The 27,095-nt window shown below is 42.4% G+C and overlaps 1 protein-coding gene across 3 annotated transcripts in view; it reads right to left on the bottom strand.

Annotated features, from left to right (window-relative positions):
- The window catches only part of LOC144509744 (ATP-dependent translocase ABCB1-like), a 106,179-nt gene that overhangs the window by 41,006 nt on the left and 38,078 nt on the right, over positions 1 to 27,095 (bottom strand). For all 3 annotated transcript variants that reach the window (XM_078238543.1, XM_078238528.1, XM_078238536.1), the window contains exons 8-16: positions 26,644 to 26,768; positions 26,384 to 26,558; positions 22,320 to 22,433; positions 18,512 to 18,622; positions 16,507 to 16,632; positions 12,918 to 13,121; positions 5,066 to 5,236; positions 3,862 to 4,023; positions 1,158 to 1,310 (exon numbers count right to left, since the gene is read on the bottom strand). In XM_078238543.1, coding sequence (XP_078094669.1) covers positions 1,158 to 1,310; positions 3,862 to 4,023; positions 5,066 to 5,236; positions 12,918 to 13,121; positions 16,507 to 16,632; positions 18,512 to 18,622; positions 22,320 to 22,433; positions 26,384 to 26,558; positions 26,644 to 26,768 — 1,341 coding nt within the window. The remainder of the gene's footprint in view (positions 1 to 1,157; positions 1,311 to 3,861; positions 4,024 to 5,065; positions 5,237 to 12,917; positions 13,122 to 16,506; positions 16,633 to 18,511; positions 18,623 to 22,319; positions 22,434 to 26,383; positions 26,559 to 26,643; positions 26,769 to 27,095) is intronic.

The following is a 27,095-nucleotide window of genomic DNA, read 5'->3' as shown; positions in this document are numbered from 1 at the left end:
ATGCCCTTCCTTCACTCCAGTGGGGTTGGGCCACCAGCTCCACGCTAGTGCGGAGCTATTGCAAACCCGAATGGGGTGAAACATTCCTGGCAGGAGGTGCAAAAGAGACTAGCGGGCCCGGAGACTTCGGTCCTGGGCCCGCTAATAAGGTGCATATCCTCATTTTAATATTTTATACTGCTCCACGCCAGAAATTGGTGCAGACCTTATGGCACCGGAAATCCAGTGACCGGAGACGCGTGGAGGCTGTGGCACCCAGCAGGGAGCCCGCTGAACGGCCTCCGCTTGCGTCTCCCATCCCACTGAGCTGCAGCCCCCTATAGTACCTCAATCTTCAAGCCAAAAATCCAATGAACTCCTCATAGTTTTTGCTCTGTGTATGTTGCTGCTCGCTGGAGGGGTATCAGTCATACTGGTTACTTCATCAACCCACTAAACCTATTAGACAATGTATAGGTTCTCTTCAATATCTGCCCTTATAGATTTTAATAGTTTGAATAGGGATGTGTTTTACTTGAGAACTCTTGACCAACTAGTGACATGCCTTTTTGAGGTGGAGAAGGGGTTGAGTTAGTTGGGGCACTTTTGGAGATAAGGTGGTGTCATGACAGCTCCAAATTGACTCCTCTGAATATCAAAAAAAGTCCCGAGAGATCTGGTAATCTGATACCTGAGCCAGGCAGACCCACGTTACTTCAGGAAATGGTTCGTTATCAATAAAGCTCTTTGGTTCACTACTGCAATCAACGCACAGTCATGCTGCCACAGGGTTGTCTGGCCCTGGAGAACTCTGCCGACTAGCCAATAGGATGTCCTGCTCTGGCAAGTTGCATGGCATGTGCTGGTTAAACTCCGGCAGTGCACGCTTCATGCACCAACCTGCACTTAAATTCTATGCTCTCAAGTAGTTGCACCCGTGAGTTCACACTTCATGTTTTGCAAATGGAAACCCTACAAGTGGGTAGCGATTTCTCTCTACTTTAGTCTCTGAAACATGAAGATTTTCTGCAAATGTCAGGCAACTAGCTGATCAAAACATTTCTCTCGTGAAGTGGAGAATAATTTAGTGAGTAGGAATGAGCAAGATCAGATTTTTAAAAATTACAGTTGCTTTACTTGCAAGACCGGGAGTAAATGCAAGATTAAGATTACATTACCTCTGCCTGGTTTTCCTCCACTTTGGTTTCAATCTGAGTGTTGCTTTTAGTACTCGATTTGTTAGATAATGTGCGCTGATGAAGAACACTCTCAGATTCATCCGGTTCTGTTTCATTTTCTGTTCCTTCTACTTCCTCTGTACTTTTAAACGTCTTTAGATATATGAAACAAGAAATCATTTATTGTAATTAATCGGAACGTAAATTTACCAGCTGACAAGAGTAAGTTGCATTTTTTCTCTGCTTGGAGATCATTTGAATAGTAACTTCTGAACAATTCCATTTCCACTTAAAATAATTTAATTGTGAATCATTGTAATTTAACACGCTGTTTTGGTTTTGTAATGTTTGGCAATATTGACTCCATCTTTACAGAACAGAAGGGAAGATTAATTTTGAAGACTGATAACCAGATTGTGAGTCAGTCAGTCACCTTTGATACTTAGCTCTCAACTACATTAGTATGTCTCTGTAAAGGTATTACTTTCCATAGAACCTTCTGGTCAGTTATATAAATTTCAGTAGTTAACTTCCAAATAATGACACAGTAATTAAACAGTATTGATTTTTACTTAACAATACAGCCTGTTGCTTCAGTGATACACTGCGCACAGGTTAATTTTGGCCTCTCTGAATGAGGCTACCAAACTGACACCAGTTTGAGATGAATTGTGGCAGTGAGTGTCTGAATTGCTGTGGTGCTCATGGTCGTATATTTCAATTAGATAACCGGCAAAATTGGAGCAAAGTAGTGAGAGTAGCATGCCAGATGGCAAGACTTATAGTATACATTACCAATCTCATCAATCTGAGCTCTTATGTTACCATAGTGATACGGCAACACATGATGTAAATTGCAGTAATATTCTACACATAGCTATGCTGCAGTGATATCATATAGGTATGCATACAAATAGTGATATTTAGGTATGCATACTATAGTAATATCATATAGGTACGCATACTATAGTGATATCATTTGGTACTCATACTATCATGATGATGCATAGGTACACATACTAGAGTCATATATAGGTGCACATACTATAGTGATATCATATAGGTATGCATACTATAGTGATATTGTATGGTACTCATAGGATGTTTCTAGCATAGCAAGAGGTCACAAAAGCAAATCAGCTAGTCCCTCCTCTGCTGCAATTCACCATAACCCTGCAATTTTTCTCTCTTCAGGAGCTTAGTCAATTCTCTTTTGAAAGCCATGATTGAATTGGATTCCAGCTGACTCTCAGGCAGTGCCTTCCAGATCTTAACCACCTACCATGAAAAAGCATTTTCCTTCATGTCGCTGTTGGTTCTTTTGCCGTTCTCCTTAAATCAGGGTCCACTAGTTCTCCATACTTCTGCCAATGGGAACCATTTCTCTTGTATCTACTCTGTCTAGACTCTTTATGATTTTGAATATCTCTATCAAATCTCATCCCAATCATTTTTCTCTAAGAAGAACAACCCCAGCATCTCCAAACTGTCCACGTAACTGAAGTCCCCCATCCTGGAATCATTCTTGTGAATCTTTTTTGCACCCTCTCTAAAGCTTTCACTTCCTCCGTGTAGTGTAGCACCCAGAACTGGACACAATATTCTGTTTGAGACCAATCCAATGTTTTATAAAGGTTCATCATAATTTCCTTGTTTTTGTACTCTTATTCCTCTATTTATACAGCTCAGGATGCTTTATGCCTTTTTAACCACGTTCTCAACCTATCTGGACACCTTCAACAATTTCTGCATATATATATCCCCAAATCCCTTGTATTCCCCGACCAGTTTTGGAATCATGTCCTTTTACTTTATAATGTCTTTCCTTATTCTTCCTTACTTCACTCTTCTTTGCATCAAATTTCATCTGCTATGAGTCCATCCATTCCATTAGCCTGCTTATGTCCTCTTCAAGTCTATTACTATCCTCCATATAGTTCACAATATTCTTAGTTATGTAAATCTAAATTTTGAAATTCTGCCCTGTGCACCCATGCCTATCTTATAATATATAAATATCAAGAAAATCAATGGACCAAGTGATGATCCCTGAGAAATCCCCAGTCTTCTCCCAGTCCAGAAAAAAAGGTTCATTGTTATTCTCTGTTTCTTGTCACTCGGCCAACTTCATATCCATGCTGTTGCTGTCCCTTTTATTCCATGGGCTTCAGCTTTGCTGGCAAAGTTTATGTCGTGTTTTTGTACATGCATTCATACTGCAGTGGTATTGTACACATGATTCACATTAAAATGATGTTGTGCAAGTGATTCACTCTGGCGATCTTATACACATTGATCATACTGAAAGGTGTGTAAATCGTAACAAAATAATACCGTACATGCAACTTACATTGTGGAATTAGCATATCTTATGACAAGTACTGCAACAATATGGTACCTTTACTGATATTGACCCAATTGGCTCATACTGTAGCAAATTTTATCTGATTTATACTGCCATAAACCAAACGCTCAAGTAAAATTAAAATTTCTATAATGTTACAGGGAGAGAGAATAGGCAAAATCTCCAGTCCTCCTGCCAATGGTGACATCTTATGCATTATTTGCCAATGATCCAACTCTGCTTTGGAAAATGTTGTTCTATAAGCTCTTCATATAGTATAAAGATATGATAGCGTTTATGTTTTCCAGTTACAGTTGTTATACTTTATCTTAGGATATCCCCCAATAAAGAAAACGGTACCTGTGCCAATACAAGTGAGTGATAAACTCCATTTTTCTGCATCAGTTCTGCATGTGTTCCTTGTTCCACTAAAACACCATTTTGGAAGCTTGCTATCATGTCTGCAGTCCTGATAGTGGATAGGCGATGCGCAATCAAGATCGTAGTACGCCCTTTACTTGCCTGTGGAAATTAGAGAAGGTGCTCAGTGACAAATTATCAGCTTTTCACAAGTTAACTGAGTTACTTATGCAAGATTTTATGATTTGATATGAAAAACAATTTGTGCAAGAAATTTGCAGATGATCCTCAAAGGTTTGCACAGTTACGGCAGGCATTCAAGGGACACCCCCACCCTCTTGTGAATATTCAACCCTTTAATGCACTTGATTCTCAGAGTAGACTTCAACTTAAAAGCCTTCCCACATCTAGAGATGCATGAGGCAGACAAAGCACATGCTTACCGTTGTTTTCCATAGCTTGCCTTTCCTGGAACAAACTAAGCTAAAGCTTGAAGGGTGCCACCTAACATAAACCAAGGCTGACCTGGCGTCTCTCTCACTCTTTCTGTCTCCCATGGGCATGTTGGAAGGATTTACAGGTTGACAGTCAACCTTTTTGGTACATTATGAATGCACCTTCTGGAATCATCAAGTCCTGTAATGGGACTCCTGAACCTTCTGGCTCAGAGACAGGGACACTACCCACTGCACCACAAGACATTGTGGTCTTGTGCGATAAAAAACACATCCATTTCAACATCACCCACATCCTTAAAGCAAACAAAACAAAGGGGGTGAATTTTCATAAAAGTTATCTTGATTGCTGTAACTTTGGTTGCTCCGATACTGGGATAACTGCTGAGCAGGTAAACCTCAGTGAAATACTGTACATCTGTCCCTTTTTTGCCTTTCCCGGGTGATTGCATGACATTGAATTGAAGGGATGGAAATGGAGGAAATGGTATATGGAGGTTCCACTATGCAAAGACAGAGTAAGCTTGGATGAACAACTGCCCTTTACCCGTCTTTATAAAAAAATGGTTCTTGAATTTTCACTGTGTTTAAAAGTAAATGCTTATTTATTTCCTGAATAATATTAGGCATTTCCTCCAACTGCAGTTCCAGAACAATTGCACATATTCCATAAACATATGATAACACTTTTTTTCCTTTTGCTTAATATGTGCAATTATATGTGTTTGCTAACTAGAATCGTCATCTACCTTATCCAATGCTGCTTGAACCACTGCTTCACTCTCCGTGTCAAGGGCAGAAGTGGCTTCATCTAACAAGAGAATCTTCGGGTTGCGCACCAGAGCCCGGGCGATGGCAATTCTCTGTTTCTGTCCTCCACTCAGCTGTGTTCCCCTCTGCCCAACAAGGGTGTTGAATTTCTGCAACGAAACATAAAAATATTGATTCTATAAATTCTTCACTGTACAAAAAATGAATTAGAAATCCTTGTTTCATACAGTTAACACTTTTAAGGACAGCAGTGTCATTTACAGCCCACAGTAAGAAATAATTATGTGTTGCAGTGAACGCTTGCACAGGGGATCGACATGCAAAGTATCTTAGTTACACTGTCGCAGTGGTTGTGCTGAGCAGAGATTGGGCATTTCCTAACCCTGATGGAAGAATAATCAATTATCCTGTAGGCCTTGTGGTGCATTGAGTGGTGCAGATGGAGACAAGGTAGAGAAGGAAGGGAAATGAAACTATCCATAAAATATGTTCTATTTGTTCTTTGTGGCCCTACGACTCTCGGACTTGGACACACACAAACACACACGCCTTTCTGTGGCGAACATTTCCTGTTCACTTCTGATATTGGTCACATCATCCACCTTCTTGTTTTCCCAGGCAATTTGTTAATGGTCAAATAAGAACAGGTTACCTTTCCTCATTTGAACTTGAGTCCATGATCCCCGCTACACAGGTTATGGTCATGTGAATGCATTCAGTTTGAAAATACACGAGCACAGCTCCATAACAATGGTGCATCAGGACCCCCCTCGCATCAGTAGCTTATATGCCTGAACTCATTGGAATTCCAGGAGGGAGGCAATTACCGTAAAGAGGCTCAGCAGTTATCCCAGTATTGGAGCAGCTGTGGTGCCCGGTAAGTGAAAGGGCAGGAATTTACAGCAGAGGGCAGCCATTTGAGACCAACAGGTAGATATGATAGTCGATGTCTTGAAGCAATAAAACTTGAGTTCTTTTTGGAAGGCCACTTTCTTTACAGTAGCTCTTGTAGGTGAATGGTACATATTGAAAAGTGGTGCGAATTCTGATGGGCAACAGTATTGGCCAGTTTGGATTTTGTTCCTGGCTTGGTCACAGAATAAGTTTAACAACACCAGGTTAAAGTCCAACAGGTTTATTTGGTAGCAAATGCCACACAAGCTTTCGGAGCTCTAAGCCCCTTCTTCAGGTGAGTGGGAATTCTGTTCACAAACAGAGCATATAAAGACACAAACTCAATTTACATGAATAATGGTTGGAATGCGAATACTTACAACTAATCAAGTCTTTAAGAAACAAAACAATGTGAGTGGAGAGAGCATCAAGACAGGCTAATTTGGTGTTGACGCACCTCCTGACGGCATCTCCACCAGCAGCAACCAAGCCTCCCCCTGTACCACAGTAGAAAACAGTACCACTGCAGGGAAGTCCATTGTCAACTTGTCCGACTACACACTTCAACCAGATGAAATCGAAGTTCTCAGCCAAGGGCTTAATTTTTGCCCCACCACCAAAATAGACCCCATCAGTCTCGCAGCAGACACAGAGGAATTCATCAGGTGAATGAGGCTGAGGGAGTTCTTCCACAAACCCCAAGAGGCCAACAACGAACACAATGGGACAGCCAATGAACTGGAACAGCCGACAGAGAGATCCGCAGTGCATCCGAAGAGGAAAGAGTCGAATTGGACTCCTCCGGAAGGCCGCTGCCCTCGACTTGACATGTATGCCCAAGCCGTCAGGAGGTGCGTCAACACCAAATTAGCCTGTCTTGATGCTCTCGCCACTCACATTGTTTTGTTTCTTAAAGACTTGATTAGTTGTAAGTATTCGCATTCCAACCATTATTCATGTAAATTGAGTTTGTGTCTTTATATGCTCTGTTTGTGAACAGAATTCCCACTCACCTGAAGAAGGGGCTTAGAGCTCCGAAAGCTTGTGTGGCTTTTGCTACCAAATAAACCTGTTGGACTTTAACCTGGTGTTGTTAAACTTCTTACTGTGTTTACCCCAGTCCAACGCCGGCATCTCCACATCTTGGTCACAGAAGACAGAGGGTGGTAGTGGAAGGGTCTTTTTCCGGCTGGATGCCTGTGACTAGTGGTGTTCCACAGGGCTCTGTATTGGGACCTCTGCTGTTTGTGATTTATATAAATGATCTGGAAGAAGGTGTAACTGGGGTGATCAGTAAGTTTGCGGACGACATGAAAATGGCTGGACTTGCAGATAGTGAGGAACATTGTCAGAGGCTACAGAAGGATATAGATAGGCTGGAAATTTGGGCAAAGAAATGGCAGATGGAGTTCAATCCAGATAAATGTGAAGGGATGCATTTTGGTAGAATTAACCTAGGGAGGAGCTATACGATAAATGGCAGAACCATAAAGGATGTAGATACGCAGAGGGACCTGGGTGTGCAAGTCCACAGATCCTTGAAGGTGACGTCACAGGTGGAGAAGGTAGTGAATAAGGCATATGGCATGCTTGCCTTTATAGGACGGGGCATAGAGTATAAAAGTTGGGGTCTGATGTTGCAGTTGTATAGAACGTTGGTTCAGCCGCATTTGGAATACCGTGCCCAGTTCTGGTCGCCACACTACCAGAAGGACGTGGAGGCTTTAGAGAGAGTGCAGAGGAGGTTTACCAGGATGTTGCCTGGTATGGAAGGGCTTAGTTATGAGGAGAGATTGGGTAAACTGGGGTTGTTCTCACTGGAAAGACGGAGGATGAGGGGTGACCTAATAGAGGTGTATAAAATTATGAAAGGCATAGATAGGGTGAACGGAGGGAAGCTTTTTCCCAGGTCGGTGGTGACATTCACAAGGGGTCATAGGTTCAAGGTGAGCGGGGGGAGGTTTAACACGGATATCAGAAGGACGTATTTTACACAGAGGGTGGTGGGGGCCTGGAATGCGCTGCCAGGCAAGGTGGTGGAGGCGGACACACTGGGAATGTTTAAGACTTATCTAGATAGCCACATGAACAGAGTGGGAATGGAGGGATACAAAAGAATGGTCTAGTTTGGACCAGGGAGCGGCTCGGGCTTGGAGGGCCAAAGGGCCTGTTCCTGTGCTGTATTATTCTTTGTTCTATTAGGAAACAAAGGGTGGAAGCAAGTTTTTGAACTCACCAATGCTTGCCTCTCATATTTCATCCTACATAAACTATAATTTGCTGAAAACATCACCAACATTCTCCTGTGAAACAATGTCCTTCCTGCTCAGCATTCCTTACACTGCTAAGAGCCATTGCTCCTTATCCTCCAACATACTGAATTTAGCATCCTCTTCATTATTGTTTACAAATCCCTCCATGGCCTCACTTCTTAGTGCTATATGCCCATACCCATCAGTCCTCTGAATAGGCTCTGTTGTGCATCTTCCCACCTCCATTCCTCAGTTGGTGGCAGAGGGCAATCAATCAGGTGGGAGAATGGCAAGTGCAGATCCTGCCACCTTCCTACCTCCACTCCAATTAAGTCTATGGCGGGAAGGCTCATGGATGGCCTTCCCACCCTGCTACTAATTGAGATCCTCAAATGGGTAATCAACGACCACTTAAGGGCCTCGGGGGAATTGCCAAGTTAGAAGCCTGAAAAATAAATACTGTCTGTGTTGCTTATGGGCTTCCAGGGGATGTCCCTCATTCGAAAGCACTCAGTGCCAGATGGAGCGACTAGGCATTGGAAACGGGTGGTGGGGTTGCTGAGAGCCATCTTACTGCCCTTGCTGGTGAAGCCCTTCCTCTATGATTCCCATCCAGCAATACCTGCCATCACTCACCTGTGGTCTGATTCTCTTGGAGATCCTGAGTTGGGTACATTACTGGCAACAGCCACTGACTCCCATGTGGTGCTGTCGAGCAATGAAGAACTACGGCCTCTCATTGGACTTTTATCCCCAGGATCCAGGTAAGGCCCTCTGCTACCCAGATAAGTACCTAATTGACACTTAATGTGGCGGACCTTCCAGAAAGAGGTGACATGGGACTTTTGTTAGCTTTCCATCTGGTGGGTGAGACTCCTTTTGCCTACATTAAATTCTGCCCACTCTGGCCTGTTAAAAACTATAAAGTAATTTATTTGGATCCAAGGGTAGTGTTTATCAACACACTCCTGTGATCCATGCTACTCATTCACTTCCTTGTTCTGACTTGTCAGAAGCCAAAGAATATTTTGTCAAAGGTGTCCTCTCTATAATGGTGGTACAACAAAAGATGAAGAGGAAGATTGAATACTTCATTTTACTGTTGAATAGTATAGTTACTAAAGAGGTGAAGAGGCAAACTGAGCCTGAAAGTTACAAGGTCAGGACATGGATTTGGGGCCTGGGAAAGCCATCTACCCCCATGAGGCAGGCAGGAAATTAGGCTGGTTTAGAGCCTTGTTAAAAGTAGGTAGTGGGATCTCCAGTCGACATTGAGTTTTCCAACGTGACAGGGAGTGGATCAACTGCCTGGAGGCAGACCCTGAGCAGCTGGTTGTGGTGCCAATGCTCCTAACAGGCCTACCTGCTGTTTGGGTGGGAGTGAAGCCAAAGACCACCTTGCAGAGGGACATCTTTCACCTTGTGGTCTGACTGCCTTTTGTTTGAAAAGTGTCAGAAAGGGAACTTTTCTTGCTGAACCACCCACAGAGTTATTTACAGCATGGTGTGACTGGCTTCTTTTCTGAAGCTGGAGAATCCACCCGACACCAGTATTGGACACGGAAACTGTCTCCATGCTAGTTAAGCTCTCGCCCCTGTGAAAATCTTAATTTATATCAATTTCCCACTGGAGGAAGATTCAAGAGCCGGAAACTGTCCAAACTCCTGGTTCTCACCTCCATGGGGAAAATTTGACTACATATACCACTCCATTCAAAACTGCATTTAATCAGTACTTTAATGTTAAAGCTACACTTTTCTGGCTAACGTCTCCAAGCAAGTTCAAATTATGATCATCAGCAATTAGAATCAAAATTGTCTACTAAATCCAGTTTTTCGAACATTCTTGTCCTATTCACATGGTACTTAGCAAAAAAGCCTCTGAATCTTCTTTTACTTTCAAACATCTCAACGGATATGATGTGTCGGAACAACCCTGGAAAGAATTAAGTGTTGCTTGGGGTGGGGGGTGTGGGGGGCATGGGGGGGGGGGGGGCGGTCTCAGTGGTGGTGATCATGGGGAGATGGAGGCCATGGGTGTTCAGCAGCAAGCACGGGGAGTGATGGTCAGCAGCCTTCCCCACATCAATGCCCTTGATCATGAACAGATTAGTGAAAATTGTTGTGGAGGTAAGAAGAGACCCTTAGGTGGTCACTAAATGGTCACTGAAGGGACTCAAGTGGAGGTGGCGTGGGAATGTCAACCATGTGCCAACTGCCTTGAACTTGCTTCTAGTGGAGGCAGGCATCAGGTATTGGTCCCGACACCAACCCACAAAATTCTCTGCTGCACCTCCAGCTTCCTCACTCCTGTGGGGGCAGGTTCCAACCTATGTCTATGTCATCTATTAAAAAAAATCCTATTGATCAGATTACTCCCCTCTGTACAATTTCAAATAAAGGTTTTTTCACAAGCCATGTTACAAAGGAAACATGGTTACGATCTTACGACCTTGTTCCACCAGACTTTCGGCGAAGTGAGGTGTAAGATTGGGTAGGAGGCAAAAAAATCAGGTGCACACCTGGTATTTTGCCTCCCGCGATCTTACTGGCACTGTTTTGCCAGTAAAAGTACACAAAGCCAATTTAAACATTACTGACTTGCTTTGCATGTTCTGGACCCTATCGTCCGGGCTCACTAGACACATAGACGAGGGAAGACTAGACACATAGACGAGGGAAGACTAGACACATAGACGAGGGAAGAGCGGTAGATGCAGTTTATATGGATTTCAGCAAGGCGTTTGAGAAGGTGCCCCATGCAAGGCTCATTGAGAAAGTGAAGGGGATACAAGGGGACATTGCTTTGTGGATTCAGCACTGGCTTGCCCACAGAAGGCAAAGAGTGGTTGTAGATGGGTCTTTTTCAGCATGGAGGTCAGTCACCAGTGGAGTGCCCCAGGGATCTGTTCTGGGACCCTTGCTCTTTGTGATTTTTATAAAGGACCTGGATGAGGAAGTGGAAGGATGGGTTGGCAAGTTTGCTGATGACACAAAGGTTGGTGGTGTTGTGGATAGTGTAGAGGGATCTCAGCAATTGCAACGTGACATAGATAATGCAAGACTGGGCGGAGAAGTGGCAGATGGACTTCAACCCAGATAAGTGTGTGGTGGTTCATTTTGGCAGGTCGAATAGGATGAAAGAATATAATATTAAGGGCAAGACGCCTGGCAGTGTGGAAGATCAGAAGGATCTTGGGGTCCGGGTTCATAGGATGCTCAAAGCAGCGTCGCAGGTAGAGGCTGTGGTTAAGAAGGCGTATGAAATACTGGCCTTCATCAATAGAGGAATTGAGTTTAGAAATCGGGAGATAATGCTGCAGCTGTATAGGACCCTGGTCAGACCCCACCTGGAGTACTGTGCCCAGTTCTGGTCGCCTCATTACAGAAAGGATGTGGAAGCCATAGAAAGGGTGCAGAGGTGACTTACAAGGATGTTGCCTGGATTAGGTGGCATGCCTTATGAGGATACGTTGAGAGAGCTAGGTCTTTTCTCCTTGGAGAGGCGAAGGATGAGAGGTGACCTGATAGAGGTGCATAAGATGTTGAGGGGTATTGATAGAGTGAATTCTCAGAGGCTTTTGCCCAGGGCTGAAATGGTTGCCACAAGAGGTCACAGATTTAGGGTGCTGGGGAGTAGGTACAGAGGAGATGTTAGGGGTAAGTTTTTCACTCAGAAGATGGTGGGTGCGTGGAATCAGCTGCCGGTAGTGGTGGTGGAGGCGTATTCGATAGGGTCTTTTAAGAGACTTTTGGATAAGTCCATGGAAGTTAGTAAGATAGAGGGTTATAGCTAAGCCTAGTAGGTAGGGACATGTTCGGCGAAGGGCCTGTTTGTGCTGTAGCTTTTCTATGTTCTATTTACCTGTATCACCTCACTGGCTGAGATGCCCCTGGGTGGTTGGCAGCAGAGCTGGGCAGTGGCCATGGGGTAGTGCCAGCCTGGCAATGCCCGACAGGCATTCTGCCACTGCCCATTGGACACCCTGGCACTGCCCACTGGGCACCATAGCTCTGCTGGGGCTGCGCCAAGGGGCTGAGCCAGAGTGGAGAGGAGCCAGAAGGTGAAGTGATGGTGAGGGTGGGGGCTTGTGGAGACAAGTAGAGAGCTCCACGGGGGTAGGGAGGAACTCTGCTAGGGGGGTTGATTGGGGAGTCAGGGAGGGAACACTGCATGGAACAATGTCCATGGGGGGTCTCGATGCCCATGGGGCAGGTGGGGGGTGGTGGCAGGAGATCTCCCACTGAACTGGGAGAACAGGGCCCTTGCACCATGGCGCCCCTAGAGCTCAGCAGCTGTCTTCACTGACGAGCTCCAGCTCCAAATCCCCCTACTGGTGAGAATCACATCCTGCCACTTTTTATGCACTAAATGCCATAAGATTGCAATTTTCAATGGTGCCCAAAGAATAAGTCTGAAATTCTTCCGCTTTCTCACTCGTTCGGCACTTTGATTTTTTTGTACAATTGTGCCTTTGTATAAAAGTAATCAGCAAACATTGTTATTATCACTGCCATCGCCATTGTGCCATATACTCTGTAACATTGATTCATTGTGTTGTATTTTGTGTAATTACAGGATACAACACAACCCTGACCCTAAGTACAGAGCAATTAGAAGTGTTTTCAGACATTTTTTTGATGTGGTGAACAGCTCTTTAAAGGTTGCAGTTTTACAACTTACATCAGGAAGTTTCATGATAAAATCATATGCGTTTGCTTCTTTTGTCGCCATCTCAATTTCCGAATCCGTAGCATCTTCATATCCAAGTCGTATGTTTTCAGCAATCGTTGTAGCAAAAAGTACAGGCTCTTGGCTAACCACACCAATCATCTTTCGAAAATGCCTGATATTTAGTGACCGTATATCATGGTCATCAACTGTAATCTGGTAGCAGAAAAGATATTGCACCAAATATTCTTTCTATATTGTAAAACAGATTATATACCTATAACATAGTTACTTATCGATATTCTGGTATATTTATCAAACAGGTAAGCTAACATTTAATTAAAAACATCCCAACAATTGGACCAACACTTTGAGAATCTTTACCAACAAAGCCTCCAATGTTGTGGATATAATAAATTGCATGTCTCAAATATATGATTAAAAAATGCAAAGCATCTTTAGCAATGCTGCAGTCTTCTCACTAAGGGAGAGCTCTGCACATATCTATGCCTTTCAAAGCTGGCTCCACACACCAACCAGCTTACACTCTACAAGGTATAAAGCCCAAGCAATGTATTGGAGTCAGATCGGGACTTAGCTTTTGAACTATGCTGCCACTTATGGATCAATGTGAACCTGAAGTTGCATCAGCACAAAAGAAACTGTAAAATATTCAGTAATTATTTCTTTAGGACACCAAATTAATTTATTTTTGAAGCAAATCGAAGAACATAAGATAATCTATAAATTGTCTAAGTTTCTTTCACCCTTACTACTTAAATACAACTCAAACCTTCAAAATAAGGAAAAGAAAATTGTGAGGGTAGCACAATTGATCATTCTTTATGTTATGGCAATGGTTATTGTCTCAATCTCAATTTCACTTCCAATTAGAAACCAAATGCTCCTTCAAATTCACACCAGGGGTAAATAATAACAAGAGATAACTGTTAGGAACCACACTGATGTTAAATGTGAGGAAATCACAAAACCCAAAAGAGTAACTTGAAACATTGGTTCTTAGTTGTATATGAGTCTTTTTTGCTATTATGTGCAGAACGATGCATAGAATCATAGAATCCCTACAGTACAGAAGGAGGCCATTCGGCCCATCTAGTCTGTACTGACCACAATCCCACCCAGGCCCTATTCCCGTAACTCCACACATTTACCCCATTAATCCCCCTGACACTAGGGCCCAATTTAGTCGAATCCAGTGAGGAAACAGTCCAGTTGTTATGTGAACAATTAATAAAGAATATTTATTAACTTAAAATAAAAACAAAAACACACACCACCAGAAGGATTATAATACTCTACAACACTTAAGAATGGCTATACACACATAATTTTACATGAAACAATCCCTTGGTCCCCAAAACTGACAATGTTTTATCTGAATTCTGAGACACCAATTTTCTCAAACAACATCCAATATTAAGGAACTCTATGAGCTAAATCCTGCAAGCAATTGCCACAACCAGGTTGAGGTGGTCATGTCTGGGAAATAGTCTTCTGGTTCAGTGAAGGCAGAAAATGGTTGTTTTTTTTTCCTGCTTCTCTCAGAAGACTATTGTGCAACTTGCTGCAGTTCTAATGCTAGCTGTCCCTCCCTTTTTTCTTTTTATTGCACTAAATTTATACAATTTCTTTCCCTTTGATTTTATACTTCCTGTGGAGCCGACTTTTGGCAGGTTCATGTCAATTTTCTTAACTCTCCACTTTGAAGTTACCACTTCTGGAGCCCCATTGTTTCTTTTGATCACATATGTAAAATACTTGTTTTCCACTGATAGGCTAATTCGCATCTCATCATTTCTCTAGCCGTCTGCTTCTAATCAACTCCCTGCTTTTACTTTTTCTTATCTTAATTTTCCCCAATTCTTAACAATAATAAGTTGACAGCCCAATGGATATCTCTCAGTTTTTATTCCTAAAGAAGGCATATTAAATTATTCCTGCTCTCATGAGGACTGATTGTTAAGCCACATCCATGTTATCCAACCATGCCGACTGGTCCTGCCCAAGGCAAAACAGCTCAATATCCTCCAAGAATACAAAACACTATACTCCTCATGAGCATACATAGGGTAGGTATTGCCTGTTTAAGGCAGATACACCAGGATGTTTAAAAATCATCTAAACCCTATTATAGAAAGGATATTATTAAACTAGAAAGAGTGCAGAAAAGATTTACTAGGATGCTACCGGGACTTGATGGTTTGAGTTATAAGGAGAGGCTGGATAGACTGGGACTTTTTTCTCCTGAGTGTAGAAGGCTGAGGGGTGGTCTTATAGAGGTCTATAAAATAATGAGGGGCACAGATCAGCGAGATAGTCAATATTTTTTCCCAAAGGTAGGGGAGTCTAAAACTAGAGGGCATAGGTTTAAGGTGAGAGGGGAGCGATACAAAAGTGTCCAGAGGGTGTCACACAGAGGGTGGTGAGTGTCTGGAACAAGCTGCCAGAGGCAGTAGTAGAAGCGGGTACAATTATGTCTTTTAAAAAGCATTTAGACAGTTACATGGGTAAGATGGGTATAGAGGGATATGGGCCAAATGCAGGCAATTGGGATTAGTTTAGGGGTTTAAAAAGAAGGGCGGCATGGACAAGTTGAGACGAAGGGCCTGTTTCCATGCTGTAAACCTCTATAATTCTATGACTCGAAGTCAATATGACATTGGACCTTTTTCAGGCATCTTTGGGATACAGTGTACAGCTCTGTGAAATTGGTCAACCTTTTTTCCCCTGGTTTTCCAAGCTGAAAACACAAACATCAATGATCTTTTTCTACTGAGGATCAGAGCAGTTCTGGAGTTTTGACAAACTTAGCCACTCTCATGAGCTGACGATCTTCAATGAAGTACATATAGCTCCATAGTTTCAGAAGCTCTGCACTATTTCACAAGGTGACTAATCTTCAGTAGAAATTGGTCATTAATGTTAGTGTTTTCAGGTTTGGAAAACCAGGGGAAAAGAATGGGCCAATTTCACAGGGCTGTCCACTGTGTCCCAAAGACACCTAAAAAACGTCCAATGTCATCTTGGCTTTGGATGATGTTTAAGATTTTTGGCAAGACGTATGAGAGCAATATGAGGAACAGGTTTTTTACACTGCAAGTGGTAATGCCCTTTTTCACTTGCCTGATAAAAGTGGAGACAATGAATGAAAATTAAACAACACGAGGGAATTAAACTTGCTGGGCTGCGTGCCCGCGAGTGGATCTGGCCTTGTGGAAGAGAAATCTGCAAGGATCAGCTGGTGGTGGGAAATGCTGGGACCACTTGGTGCAAACCTCATTTTAGGAGCTGATTAACAATTCAGCCCGTAGGTTTGTAATGGCACAGAAAGAGGCCATTCAGTCCATTAATACCATGCTGGCTCTGAGCAAAGCAATCCAGTTAGTACTATTCCACTGCTCTGTCCCTGTAGCGATTCACCTTTTTTTCAAACTCTCCGCCTTTTGAACCTACACTGCCATTCCTGTGCACGGAGAGAGTAGGCTCAAGATCTATGAGAGTACATTACGATTATTTTAGCATGATTGATTACTACAGTTCATAATTACTTGGCGAACACAGACTCTGTCTAGTTTCTCACCACTCCTTCCTGCAGATCATAAAATCTCTGGAGTAACTGAATGGTGGTGCTTTTTCCACAGCCACTGCTTCCCACCAGAGCCACTGTCTGCCCGCTGTCAATTTTCAAATCCAGACCTTTTAAAATCTGTGGAAAGAAGCAGAGACAATATAAAATAGAGGGGGCAACTCTAAAGGAGGAGAAGTAGAGAGACCTGGGTGTAAATATGCATAAATCATTGAAGGTGGCAAGACACATTGAGAGAGCTGTTAATAAAGCGTACAGTATACTGGGCTTTTTTAATAACGGCAGAGTAAAAGAGCAAGGAGGTGAAGTTGAATTCGTATAAGTCACCAGTTCGGTCTCAGCTCCAGTTGCATCCAGTTCTGGACACTACATTTTAGGAAGGATGTGAAGATTTTGGAGAAAATACCACTACCAGAAGGATGTGGAGGCTTTGGAGCGGATACAGAAAAGATTTACCAGGATGTTGCCTGGAATGGAGGGCATTAGCTATGAGGAGAGGTTGGAGAAACTTGGTTTGTTCTCACTGGAACGACGGAGGTTGAGGGGCGACCTGATAGAAGTCTACAAGATTATGAGGGGCATGGACAGAATGGATAGTCAGAAGCTTTTTCCCAGGGTGGAAGAGTCAATTACTAGGGGGGACAAGTTTAAGGTGCGAGGGGCAAGGTTTAAAGGAAATGTACGAGGCACGTTTTTTACACAGAGAGTGTTGGGTGCCTGGAACATGTTGCCAGGGGAGGTAGTGGAAGCGGATACGACAGTGAGTTTTAAGGGGCGTCTGGACAAATACATGAATAGGATGGGAATGGAGGGATACGGTCCCCGGAAGGGTGGGGGTTTTTAGTTCAGTTGGGCATCATGGTCAGTGCAGGCTTGAAGGGCCGAAGGACCTGTTCCTGTGCTGTAATTTTCTTTGTTCTTTGTTAAAATGCAGAATAGATACATGAGAATGGTTCCAGAGATGAGGGACTTTAATTATATGGTTAGATTATTTTGGGTAGTTTGACCGTTCTCTTTAGAAATGTTGATCTACCTCTGCAATTTTAATGTTTTCAACTTTTGTTTTCTCTGACTGGAGGTGGATACTGTGGGCTTTGTAAAAGTGAGAGAATGCAAAGTTAATTCTGATGGTTCAGCTGATTACATCAATGGATAAAGGGGCCACCTGTAAGGAAAGTCCCATTTTTAATCAGTGGTCTGTGCAGAGTTAAATTATTTTGTTGGAATGATGGCTAATACCATGATATCCATGAGCCCAGAGGAGGTTCACAAGAATGATCCCTGGAATTAAGAGCTTGTCGTATGAGGAATGGTTGAGGACTCTGGGTCTGCACTCGTTGGAGTTTAGAAGGATGAGGGGGGATCTTATTGAAACTTACAGGATACTGCGAGGCCTGGATAGAGTAGATGTGGAGAGGATGTTTCCATTAGTAGGAAAAACTAGAACCAGAGGGCACAACCTCAGGCTAAAGTGATGATCCTTTAAAACAGAGGTGAGGAGGAATTTCTTCAGCCAGAGAGTGGTGTATCTGTGGAACTCTTTGCCGCAGAAGGCTGTGGAGGCCAGGTCATTGAGTGTCTTTAAGACAGATAGATAGGTTCTTGATTAATAAGGGGATCAGGGGTTATGGGAAAAAGGCAGGAGAATGGGGATGAGAAAAATATCAGCCATGATTGAATGGTGGAGCAGACTCCATGGGCCGAGTGGCCTAACTCTGCTCCTATGTCTTATGGTCTTGTATCACTGGGGGACAGTGAGATGAGACAGGCCTAAGAACTACCTCAGCCATTACTGGAATTCAACCCTGTGTAACCATCATCATTAAACACCACACTAACCAACTGAACTAACTGGCCCCTTCATGTAGATTTCAATCCATTTCAAGTAAAGAGAAAATTAACCCCTTTAAGTATTATTAGAAGTCAATTAAAATGTGAAATATTAAACAGATTTTCTTTTCACTTGTGGTTTGTTGTAAACGTTAAAAAAATCCAATACCTTTACATCTGCTCGTGATGGGTAGTTAAAATGCACATTCTTAAATTCCACGCTTCCTTTAATTTGATCAAGCTTATATCCTTCTTCTGAGAAACCATCTATGGCAGATTTCTTAAAGGAAAACAAGATTATCATCATGTCATGAAGGAGAAAACTCATCTTAGGAATTGTTATCATTGGTTAGAAACTAAAGATTTCTAATTGGAAAGATATCTCAGCCAATGATTAAATTAACATTAAACTGTTTATTTCAAGACATTAATAGAGAAATTGAAGGGGAAAGAAAAGCACAACAGACTTAATGTTGTTGCTGCTGGAGTGTTTCATCTAATCAACTGAATCACAAATTGCCTCACTTTTAAATTGCAATCACTGGGATCAGTATGCTTGTTTACCAGCCGGTAACACTAACCTTACACTTTTTAAGGCTCTGAAATGACAGTGTGGGTCACTAGGGGGAAACATATTAAACATTCCGAAAGTTTAGAGCTTTCTAGTAGTATCTCACAAAACCGCAGCCAATTCTAGCCTTCTTCCAGAACTCAACACTGTGGAATTATTTACTACTCTCAGGCTGGAATGTTATGGCCATTCACACCGGTTGGATTTTCCCACCCCGCTGCAGAGAACGGAGATTTGGCTGGGTGCCAAATTCTCCGTCCTCGCTGCAGCAGGAGTGTGGAGTGAACGGCCGGTAAGATTGTGCCCTCAGTCTTTCCTTCCTTCTACACATTTTGTGCCTTGAAACTGAAACTTATACCCAACTAATCACTACTTGAAGTCCTTTTGGCTTTTAGCCTCTTCACTTCAGTGGTGGCCTGTATTATGGACATGAGCCTTCCATTTCAGCATCTCGATGTGCTTCGTGGAAAAGTCCACATTTGTGCAGTCTGGAGGGTCTTCACAATGTCAGTGAGTGAGCCTTGTTTTAGGACCAGAGTAAATGGAGTTATAGGTGTGGATTCTATAAATTAGTGCTCCTGGTGGGTGGAGCTTTGCATGACCATTGTGATATTTCACAAAATCCACTCATTATTTTACAGTTTGCCACTTTTCTGAACTAAGCTGGAGTCCTCGATACACTGCTCAACAGAAATGCAGTTTCCATCTTCTAATACTGATAATCTTTGCCTTCGCGGAAAGTAAATCCAATCAAAAATTAAGAAGGGTTGGATTTCTAACATGTCTCTGGCGATTTTGAAGATCTTTCAAAAACAATCAGGAAAACTCGTGCCAAAATTCAACCACATGAATTCTTAATAAACACCTTGCTGGAGACCCAGTGCAATACACTGAAGATGCAGTGGTTCTTCTGATGTATTCTTGATGCTTCCTTGGATCTTTGAGGTCCTTCCAGGATTGAGCCATGAAGTAGAGCAAATAAACCTAGGCCTGGATGTTGACAGGCTCCTGCAGTAAAGTCCTGGAGCTAGGATAGTCAACTCCAGACAGCTATGAATATCTTCTGACGAAGTGCTTTTCCTTTGATCTCCATTGGTGTAAATTTTGTTCAGTCTACTTGGTGTCATATTCAGTCAATGTTGCCTTGATGTCAAAGGCAACTCTTCTCTTCTCTCCTCTGACACTCCGCTTTTGAGTCCACCTCTGAATGAAGGTTTATGTGATATATATATATATGTTGGGGGTTTGGGGTGCATACTGCTCCTTTAAGTAAGTGGGTCATGTGACCACTGAGGTGGGCTTAGCTCCTCCCAGGGTGGACCCTGGTTGAGCAGTCTAAGTTCTGACTGTGGGACAGGGCACGCCTATATAAAGTATTTCCCAGTGTTTAAGTTCAGAGGCCGACTTTGTGGTTATTCTTGCACCTTACTTTGATAAGTACATACTTAGAGCTGAGTTCCTCTACTGAAACTCAAATTAAACACCAGTGAAGTGCTTATTGATGAGTGGGCATTATTTGAAGATTATTAATGATTCATTCCATTACTTTTCGAATGATTAGGAGGAGGTTGATAGGGAAGCAAGTAATTGGGTTAGACAGATCTTGTTTTTACGAAGGTATACCAGGGCAATTTTGCCTGACTATTTTTTGGGCCTTAAGCTTATACATGCAGCATGATCACTCCACCACTTTATTATCCCTTTTGTGTACAATTCAAATATTTCCCCTCATAGAGAAAGATACCATAGCACTACTACTTTGGACCAGATTCTTTGATTTTAATGCCTTAAAATGCTTTAAAAGCAAACTGTCCTTCTGGATTAAATCATTTCTTTCAGTTTTATTTTAACTAAAGTACACCCAAGCAATACACTATAACCTTTATTCCTTTCCTTCTTTAGCCTGCTCATCAGTTACCATTAATAACCTATTGACATATTTAGGGGCGGCACGGTGGCACAGTGGTTAGCACTGCTGCCTCACAGCGCCAGGGACCCGGGATCAATTTCGGGCTCGGGTCACTGTCTGTGTGGAGTTTGCACATTCTTCCTGTGTCTACGTGGGTTTCGTCCGGATGCTCCGGTTTCCTCCCACACTCCAAAGATGTGCGGGTTAGGTTGATTGGTCATGCTAAATTGCCCCTTAGTGTCAGGGGGATCAACCGGTAAATATGTGGGGTTACAGGAATAGGGTTTGGGTGGGATTCTGGTCGGTGCAGACTCGATGGGCCAAATAGCCTCTTTCTGCACTGGAGGGATTCTATGTATGTGATCAACCCTGTTGTGGAAAATCAATTTTTAAAGGATGAAAATTATGTTTTACCTTTTTTCAGTAACATATTAGATTTATAGAGGCCTGGACGCCTAATGCTGGGGAATGTGGAGTATAAGCTAGTTGGCGCAGTATCTGCTTTACAAGCATAAAGCACTCAATATGGTAGATGTTGTGTACATATTCCACAATAGAAATGCTCTTCTCACTATACTGGTGAAAGGTACTGTACCTGGAAATGTATCAACCATGCATGTTGCAGTCAGCATTCTGAGCAGCTTGGCCATCAAAGCAGCAAGCCGTAAAGGGACTGCCTTCTGAAAGGACCGACATTGGATGGTATACAAGTTAACATCTTTGGAGACACATCCCAGTGGTACCGTGCAGTGTTGTGTCCATAGTTGAGTGCAATCTCCCCTCTCCTGGAGTGTGAACAGTTATCCCTGTAGTTGTTCTCTAAATTTTCACAATTTTTCCATGAAAAGAATCTAATCATGTTAACATAGGGAGCAGCATTTTTGGATGCCAGTTCCCAGCCTGCCACCTGAAGAGTTGGTGGGGTTGGCTGCAGTAAACAAAGATTTGGCTGAGCACCAAGTTTTCCATTCTTGCTGGCAGCAGCAGCGAGGTGTGAATGGTTGGAGAATTCCAGCCAACATCTTTACAATGATTGGATATTTTCAGTGAAGAGTGAATAATCACACTATTTCCTTTCTTAGCTCTAGTCATGCATCTGCAGTCGCTATGTTCAAACTACATTTATATGTTTTGCTCGCATTGGCTTATTTAAAACCATCTGCCCCTTCCTTAACTAACTCACTTCAATTTTGAAGCAATTACTGGTCACACTCACTCATCCGCATGACATTAAATGAGATTTACAGCTTTTATTTCTTTCTAAAGGAAGATTGAACCAGATAAGTGAATATGCTCAAGCCAACAATATCTCTCATGGGACTTGCAAGTGCTGCAGTTTGCATTATAGAACTGCATTACATCAAAATACATAAAGATTTGCTTTTATTGTTGAGATAACATTTCTGCAAAATCTCTACATCTCGTACATTATCGGTCAAACGCTGCCATCTTAACATACAGCAAAACAGGAATACGATTTAGCATTTCCTTCCTTACCTCATCTAATATTTTATAAATTGCAAATGCAGCTCCTCTGGCATTAGAAAATGCTTCAATGTAAGGCGCTGTTTGGCCAATAGAAAATGTTCCAAATGTGACACAGAAAAATATCTAAAAATATAGATGAAAGATAAGTGAGAATATGAGTGATGAAACATCTTAAATATGGTTTGAAATGATCTCTGTTCCCGAGAAGTAGTCATGATGTGGAGATTCCGGCGTTGGACTGGGGTGAACATGGTAAGAAGTCTCACAACACCAGGTTAAAGTCCAACATGTTTATTTGGTAGCAAATACCATAAGCTTTCGGAGCACTGCTCCTTCGTCAGATGAAGTGGAAATGTGCTCTCAAACAGTGCAAACAGACAAAATCAAGTTGCAGAATACTGATTAGAATGCGAATCCTACAGCCAGCCAGGTCTTAAAGGTACACATTATCAGTAACCCCCACAGCTTGCCTCCTGGGCTTGTAGAATCTCACTAGCTGTCTGTCTGGAGACAATACACATTTCTTTAACCTGTGTTTAATGTTCCCTCCACCCACATTGTCTGTACCTTTAAGACCTGGCTGGCTGTAGGATTCGCATTCTAATCAGTATTCTGCAACTTGATTTTGTCTGTTTGCACTGTTTGAGAGCACACTTCCACTCCATCTGACGAAGGAGCAGTGCTCCGAAAGCTTATGGTATTTGCTACCAAATAAACCTGTTGGACTTTAACCTGGTGTTGTGAGACTTCTTACCGAGAAGTATTGTCAGAGGCAGCATTATTATAATCAGTGAAAAATAAAATTACAGAGGGTATCTTGCAAATTTGTAGGAGGTGACAAACTGAATCAACAGCCAATAGAGTCATAGAGTCATAGAGGTTTACAGCTTGGAAACAGGCCCTTCGGCCCAACTTGTCCATGCCGCCCTTTTTTTTTAACCACTAAGCTAGTCCCAATTGTCTGCGCTTGGCCCATATCCCTCTACACCCATCTTACCCATTTAACTGTCTAAACGCATTTAAAAGACAAAATTGTCCCTGCCTCTACCGGTAGCACAGTGGCTAGCACTGCTGCTTCACAGCGCCAGGGACCAGGGGTTTGATTCCCGACTTGGGTCACTGTGTGGAGTTTGCATGTTCTCCCGTGTCTGTGTGGGTTTCCTCCGGGTGCTCCGGTTCCCTCCCACATTCTGAAAGATGTGCTGATTAGGTGCATTGACCCGAACAGGCGCCGGACTGTGATGATTAGGGGAATTTCACAGTAACTTCATTGCAGTGTTAATATATGCCTTAGTTGTGACTAATAAATAAATAAACTTTTACCTCTGATAGCTTGTTCCAGACACACACCACCCTCTGTGTGAAAAAATTGCCCCTCTGGACCCTTTTTTATCTCTTCCCTCTTGTCTTAAACCTATGCCCTCTAGTTTTAGACTCCCCTACTTTTGGGAAAAGATATTGACTATCTAGCTGATCTATGCTCCTCGTTATTTTATAGACCTCTATTAGATCAGCCCTAAGCATCCTACACTCCAGGGAAAAAATTCCCAGTCTATCCAGCCTCTCCTTATAACTCAAACCATCAAGTCACAGTAACATCCTAGTAAATCTCTTCTGCACTCTTTCTAATTTAATAATATTCTTTCTATAATAGGGTGACCAGAACTGTACACAATATTCCAAGTGTGGCCTTACTAATGTCTTGTACAACTTCAACAAGACGTCCCAACTCCTGTATTCAATGTTCCATGAAACTAAGCATGCCGAATGCCTTCTTCACCACTCTGTCCACCTGTGACTCCACTTTCAAGGAGCTATGAACCTGTACCCCTAGATCTCTTTGCTCTGTAACTCTCGCCAATGCCCTACCATTAACTAAGTCCTGCCCTGGTTCAATCTACTAAAATGCATCACCTCACATTTATCTAAATTAAACTCCGTCTGCCATTCGTCAGCCCACTGGCCCAATCGATCAAGATCCTGTTGCAATCCTAGATAACCTTCTTCACTGTCCACTATGACACCAATCTTGGTGCCATCTGCAAACTTACTAACCATGCCTCCTAAATTCTCATCCAAATCATTAATATAAATGGCAAATAACAGTGGACTCAGCACCAATCCCTGAGGCACACCGCTGGTCACAGGCCTTCAGTTTAAAAAACAACCCTCTACAACCACCCTCTGTCTTCCTTCATCAAGCCAATTTTGTATCCATTTGGCTACCTCACCTTGGATCCCATGAGACTTAATCTTATGCAACCACCTACCATGCGGTATCTTGTCATAAGCCTTGCTAAAGTCCATGTAGACAACATCAACTGCATTGTCCTCATCTACCTTCTTGGTTACCCCTTCAAAAAACTCAATCAAATTTGTGAGGCATGATTTTCCACTCACAAAGCCATGCTGACTGTCCCTAATGAGTCCATGCCTCTCTAAATGCCTGTAGATCCTGTCTCTCAAAATACCTTCTGATAACTTACCCACAACAGATGTGAGGGTCACCGGTCTGTAGTTCCCAGGCTTTTCCCTGCAGCCTTTTTTAAACAAAGACAACATTTGCCACCCTCCAATCTTCAGGAACCTCACCTGTGGCTGGCGATGATTCAAATATCTCTGCTCGGGGACCCACAATTTCCTCCCTAATCTCCCACAACATCCTGGGATATACTTCATCAGGTCACAGGGATTTATCTACCTTGATACGCTTTAAGACTTCCAGCACATTTTCCTCTGTTATATGTACACTCCTCAAGACATCACTATTTATTTCCCGAAGTTCCCTAACATCCATGCCTTTCTCAACAGTAAACACTGATGAGAAATATTCATTTAGCACCTCACCCATCTCTTGTGAATCCGCATATAGATGACCTTGTTGATCCTTAAGCGGCCCTACCCTCTCCCTAGTTACTCTTTTGCCCTTAATGTATTTGTAGATGCTCTTTGGATTCTCCTTTGCCTTATCTGCCAAAGCAATCTCGTGTCCCCTTTTTGCCCTCCTGATTTCTCTCTTCACTCTACATACACCCTCTGTACTTTTCAAGGGATCCACTTGATCCCAGCTGCCTATGCATGTCATGTGCCTCTTTCTTCTTGACATACCCCATCTGATCCTCCATTCCAATGATTCCAATAGGAAGGTGGAAGATAGAACATCCTCTTCTGCCAACTGCCCACCCATGTGAAAGTTGAAAATTTTATCCATAGATGTTTTACTTTTTTTAAGCAGCAATATAGAAAAGCATTTTTGCTGCAACAAGGATGCCACTTTGCTTTAGTTAATCTGCATTCATTTCTTGTATAGCACATGAAACAATTAAATTCCATCAGCCCTACTACTTGTCAGATGTATGGAGGTGTTACTGTCAAGGTTAGGTAGGGATTAACATCTTGGATATTGCATGTATATGAACAAACATACAGGATCAGGTTTGGCTATAAGGCCCTTCACAGTTGAACTGTTACAGCATTCAATACGTAGGTTCATTTATAAAGAAATGTTATTTGGTCAAGTTTCCAAAATGTATCCAGCATCCATGGAATCTAACAGCTGTTGAAGTTAGCATCTTGAACAGAGAAAATGGAAGAGATGGAAATAAAAATTGGGAGAAATGTAAAATGGGCTGCTGATTTGTTATTGGCCATTTTAAACTATTGCACAAAATCAAAATGTTTCCCATTAATTTTTAAAATCTGAGGATATTTGGACTCTATGATGTTCCCCATTCCCTATTGTCCGTGACTCATGCATCATCTGTGAAAAGCATGTTGGTCAAGCAACCTGCACCATGGCCACGTCAGGCCATATACAAGGGTAACCTGTGGACATTGTTTCCTCTGATTTTCCTCCATAAGGCAGGAAACATTCAGCAATTTGGGGAACTGAAACTGCAGTGGAACTCTTTTCAGCACCATTTCGTGGTACTCTGCCATCCTGCTACTCAAATGAAAGTCTATTTGAAACATAGATGAGAAAATGTTGAATAATAAAAAATATAAGGAATACAACTCATGTCAAATTATCCCATGGGATTTCAGACAAGCTGCAAATATAATACTGTACTTACAGTAAGGACAGTTCCAATGGTGTATCCTGAGTTCTCAAGAACTAAAGTGGTTCCATACCAAAATCCAATTGCATAAGATCCAAATATTATGAAGTTGGCAAACCCAACAGACAGATTGGCAGTCATAGCCTTCTTTATACCAATCTTCTTTGCTTCTCCTAAATTCCTCTGGTACCTTTAAAAGATATATGAGGGAAGATTAAGTTATACAATTGAGCACTAAATACTACTAGGTAATTGTCAATGTTCACTATGTAGACCTTTCAATTTCTTTCTTTTGCCCTCCGAAGGCCACCACTGTTCGAACTGCCCCCAGCACTTCTTCTGCAACAGCTCCAGCTTTTGCATAAGCTGTCATTTCCAGGTTGGTGAATGAGACTGTGAGCTGAACATAGAAAACATAAAAACTGGGGTCATCAATATATTTAGTCCTAAAATATTTTATCTTATTGCTGCAAACTATAAATATTTCTAATGATCGTTACATTTTTTACTCTGAAATTATAATGGGCTAATAACTTGTAATATAGCAAACCAGTCATAACAGCAATTTGTATTTATAACATAACAAAGGGCAAAATTTTATGGGTTGCTCACGTCCCACTGCCGCTGCAAGTGAGGACAGAAAATTTGGCGCTCAGCCAAATCTCCGTTCACTGCAGCTGGACCAGAAAATCCCATTGGCGTGAATGGTCGGAAAATTCCCCCGGCA

The sequence above is a fragment of the Mustelus asterias genome, chromosome 2, assembly GCF_964213995.1.
Source record: "Mustelus asterias chromosome 2, sMusAst1.hap1.1, whole genome shotgun sequence".
Taxonomy (NCBI): domain Eukaryota; kingdom Metazoa; phylum Chordata; class Chondrichthyes; order Carcharhiniformes; family Triakidae; genus Mustelus; species Mustelus asterias.
Note: the sequence above shows the minus strand (reverse complement) of the source record. Positions and strands in the feature narration are given on the sequence as shown.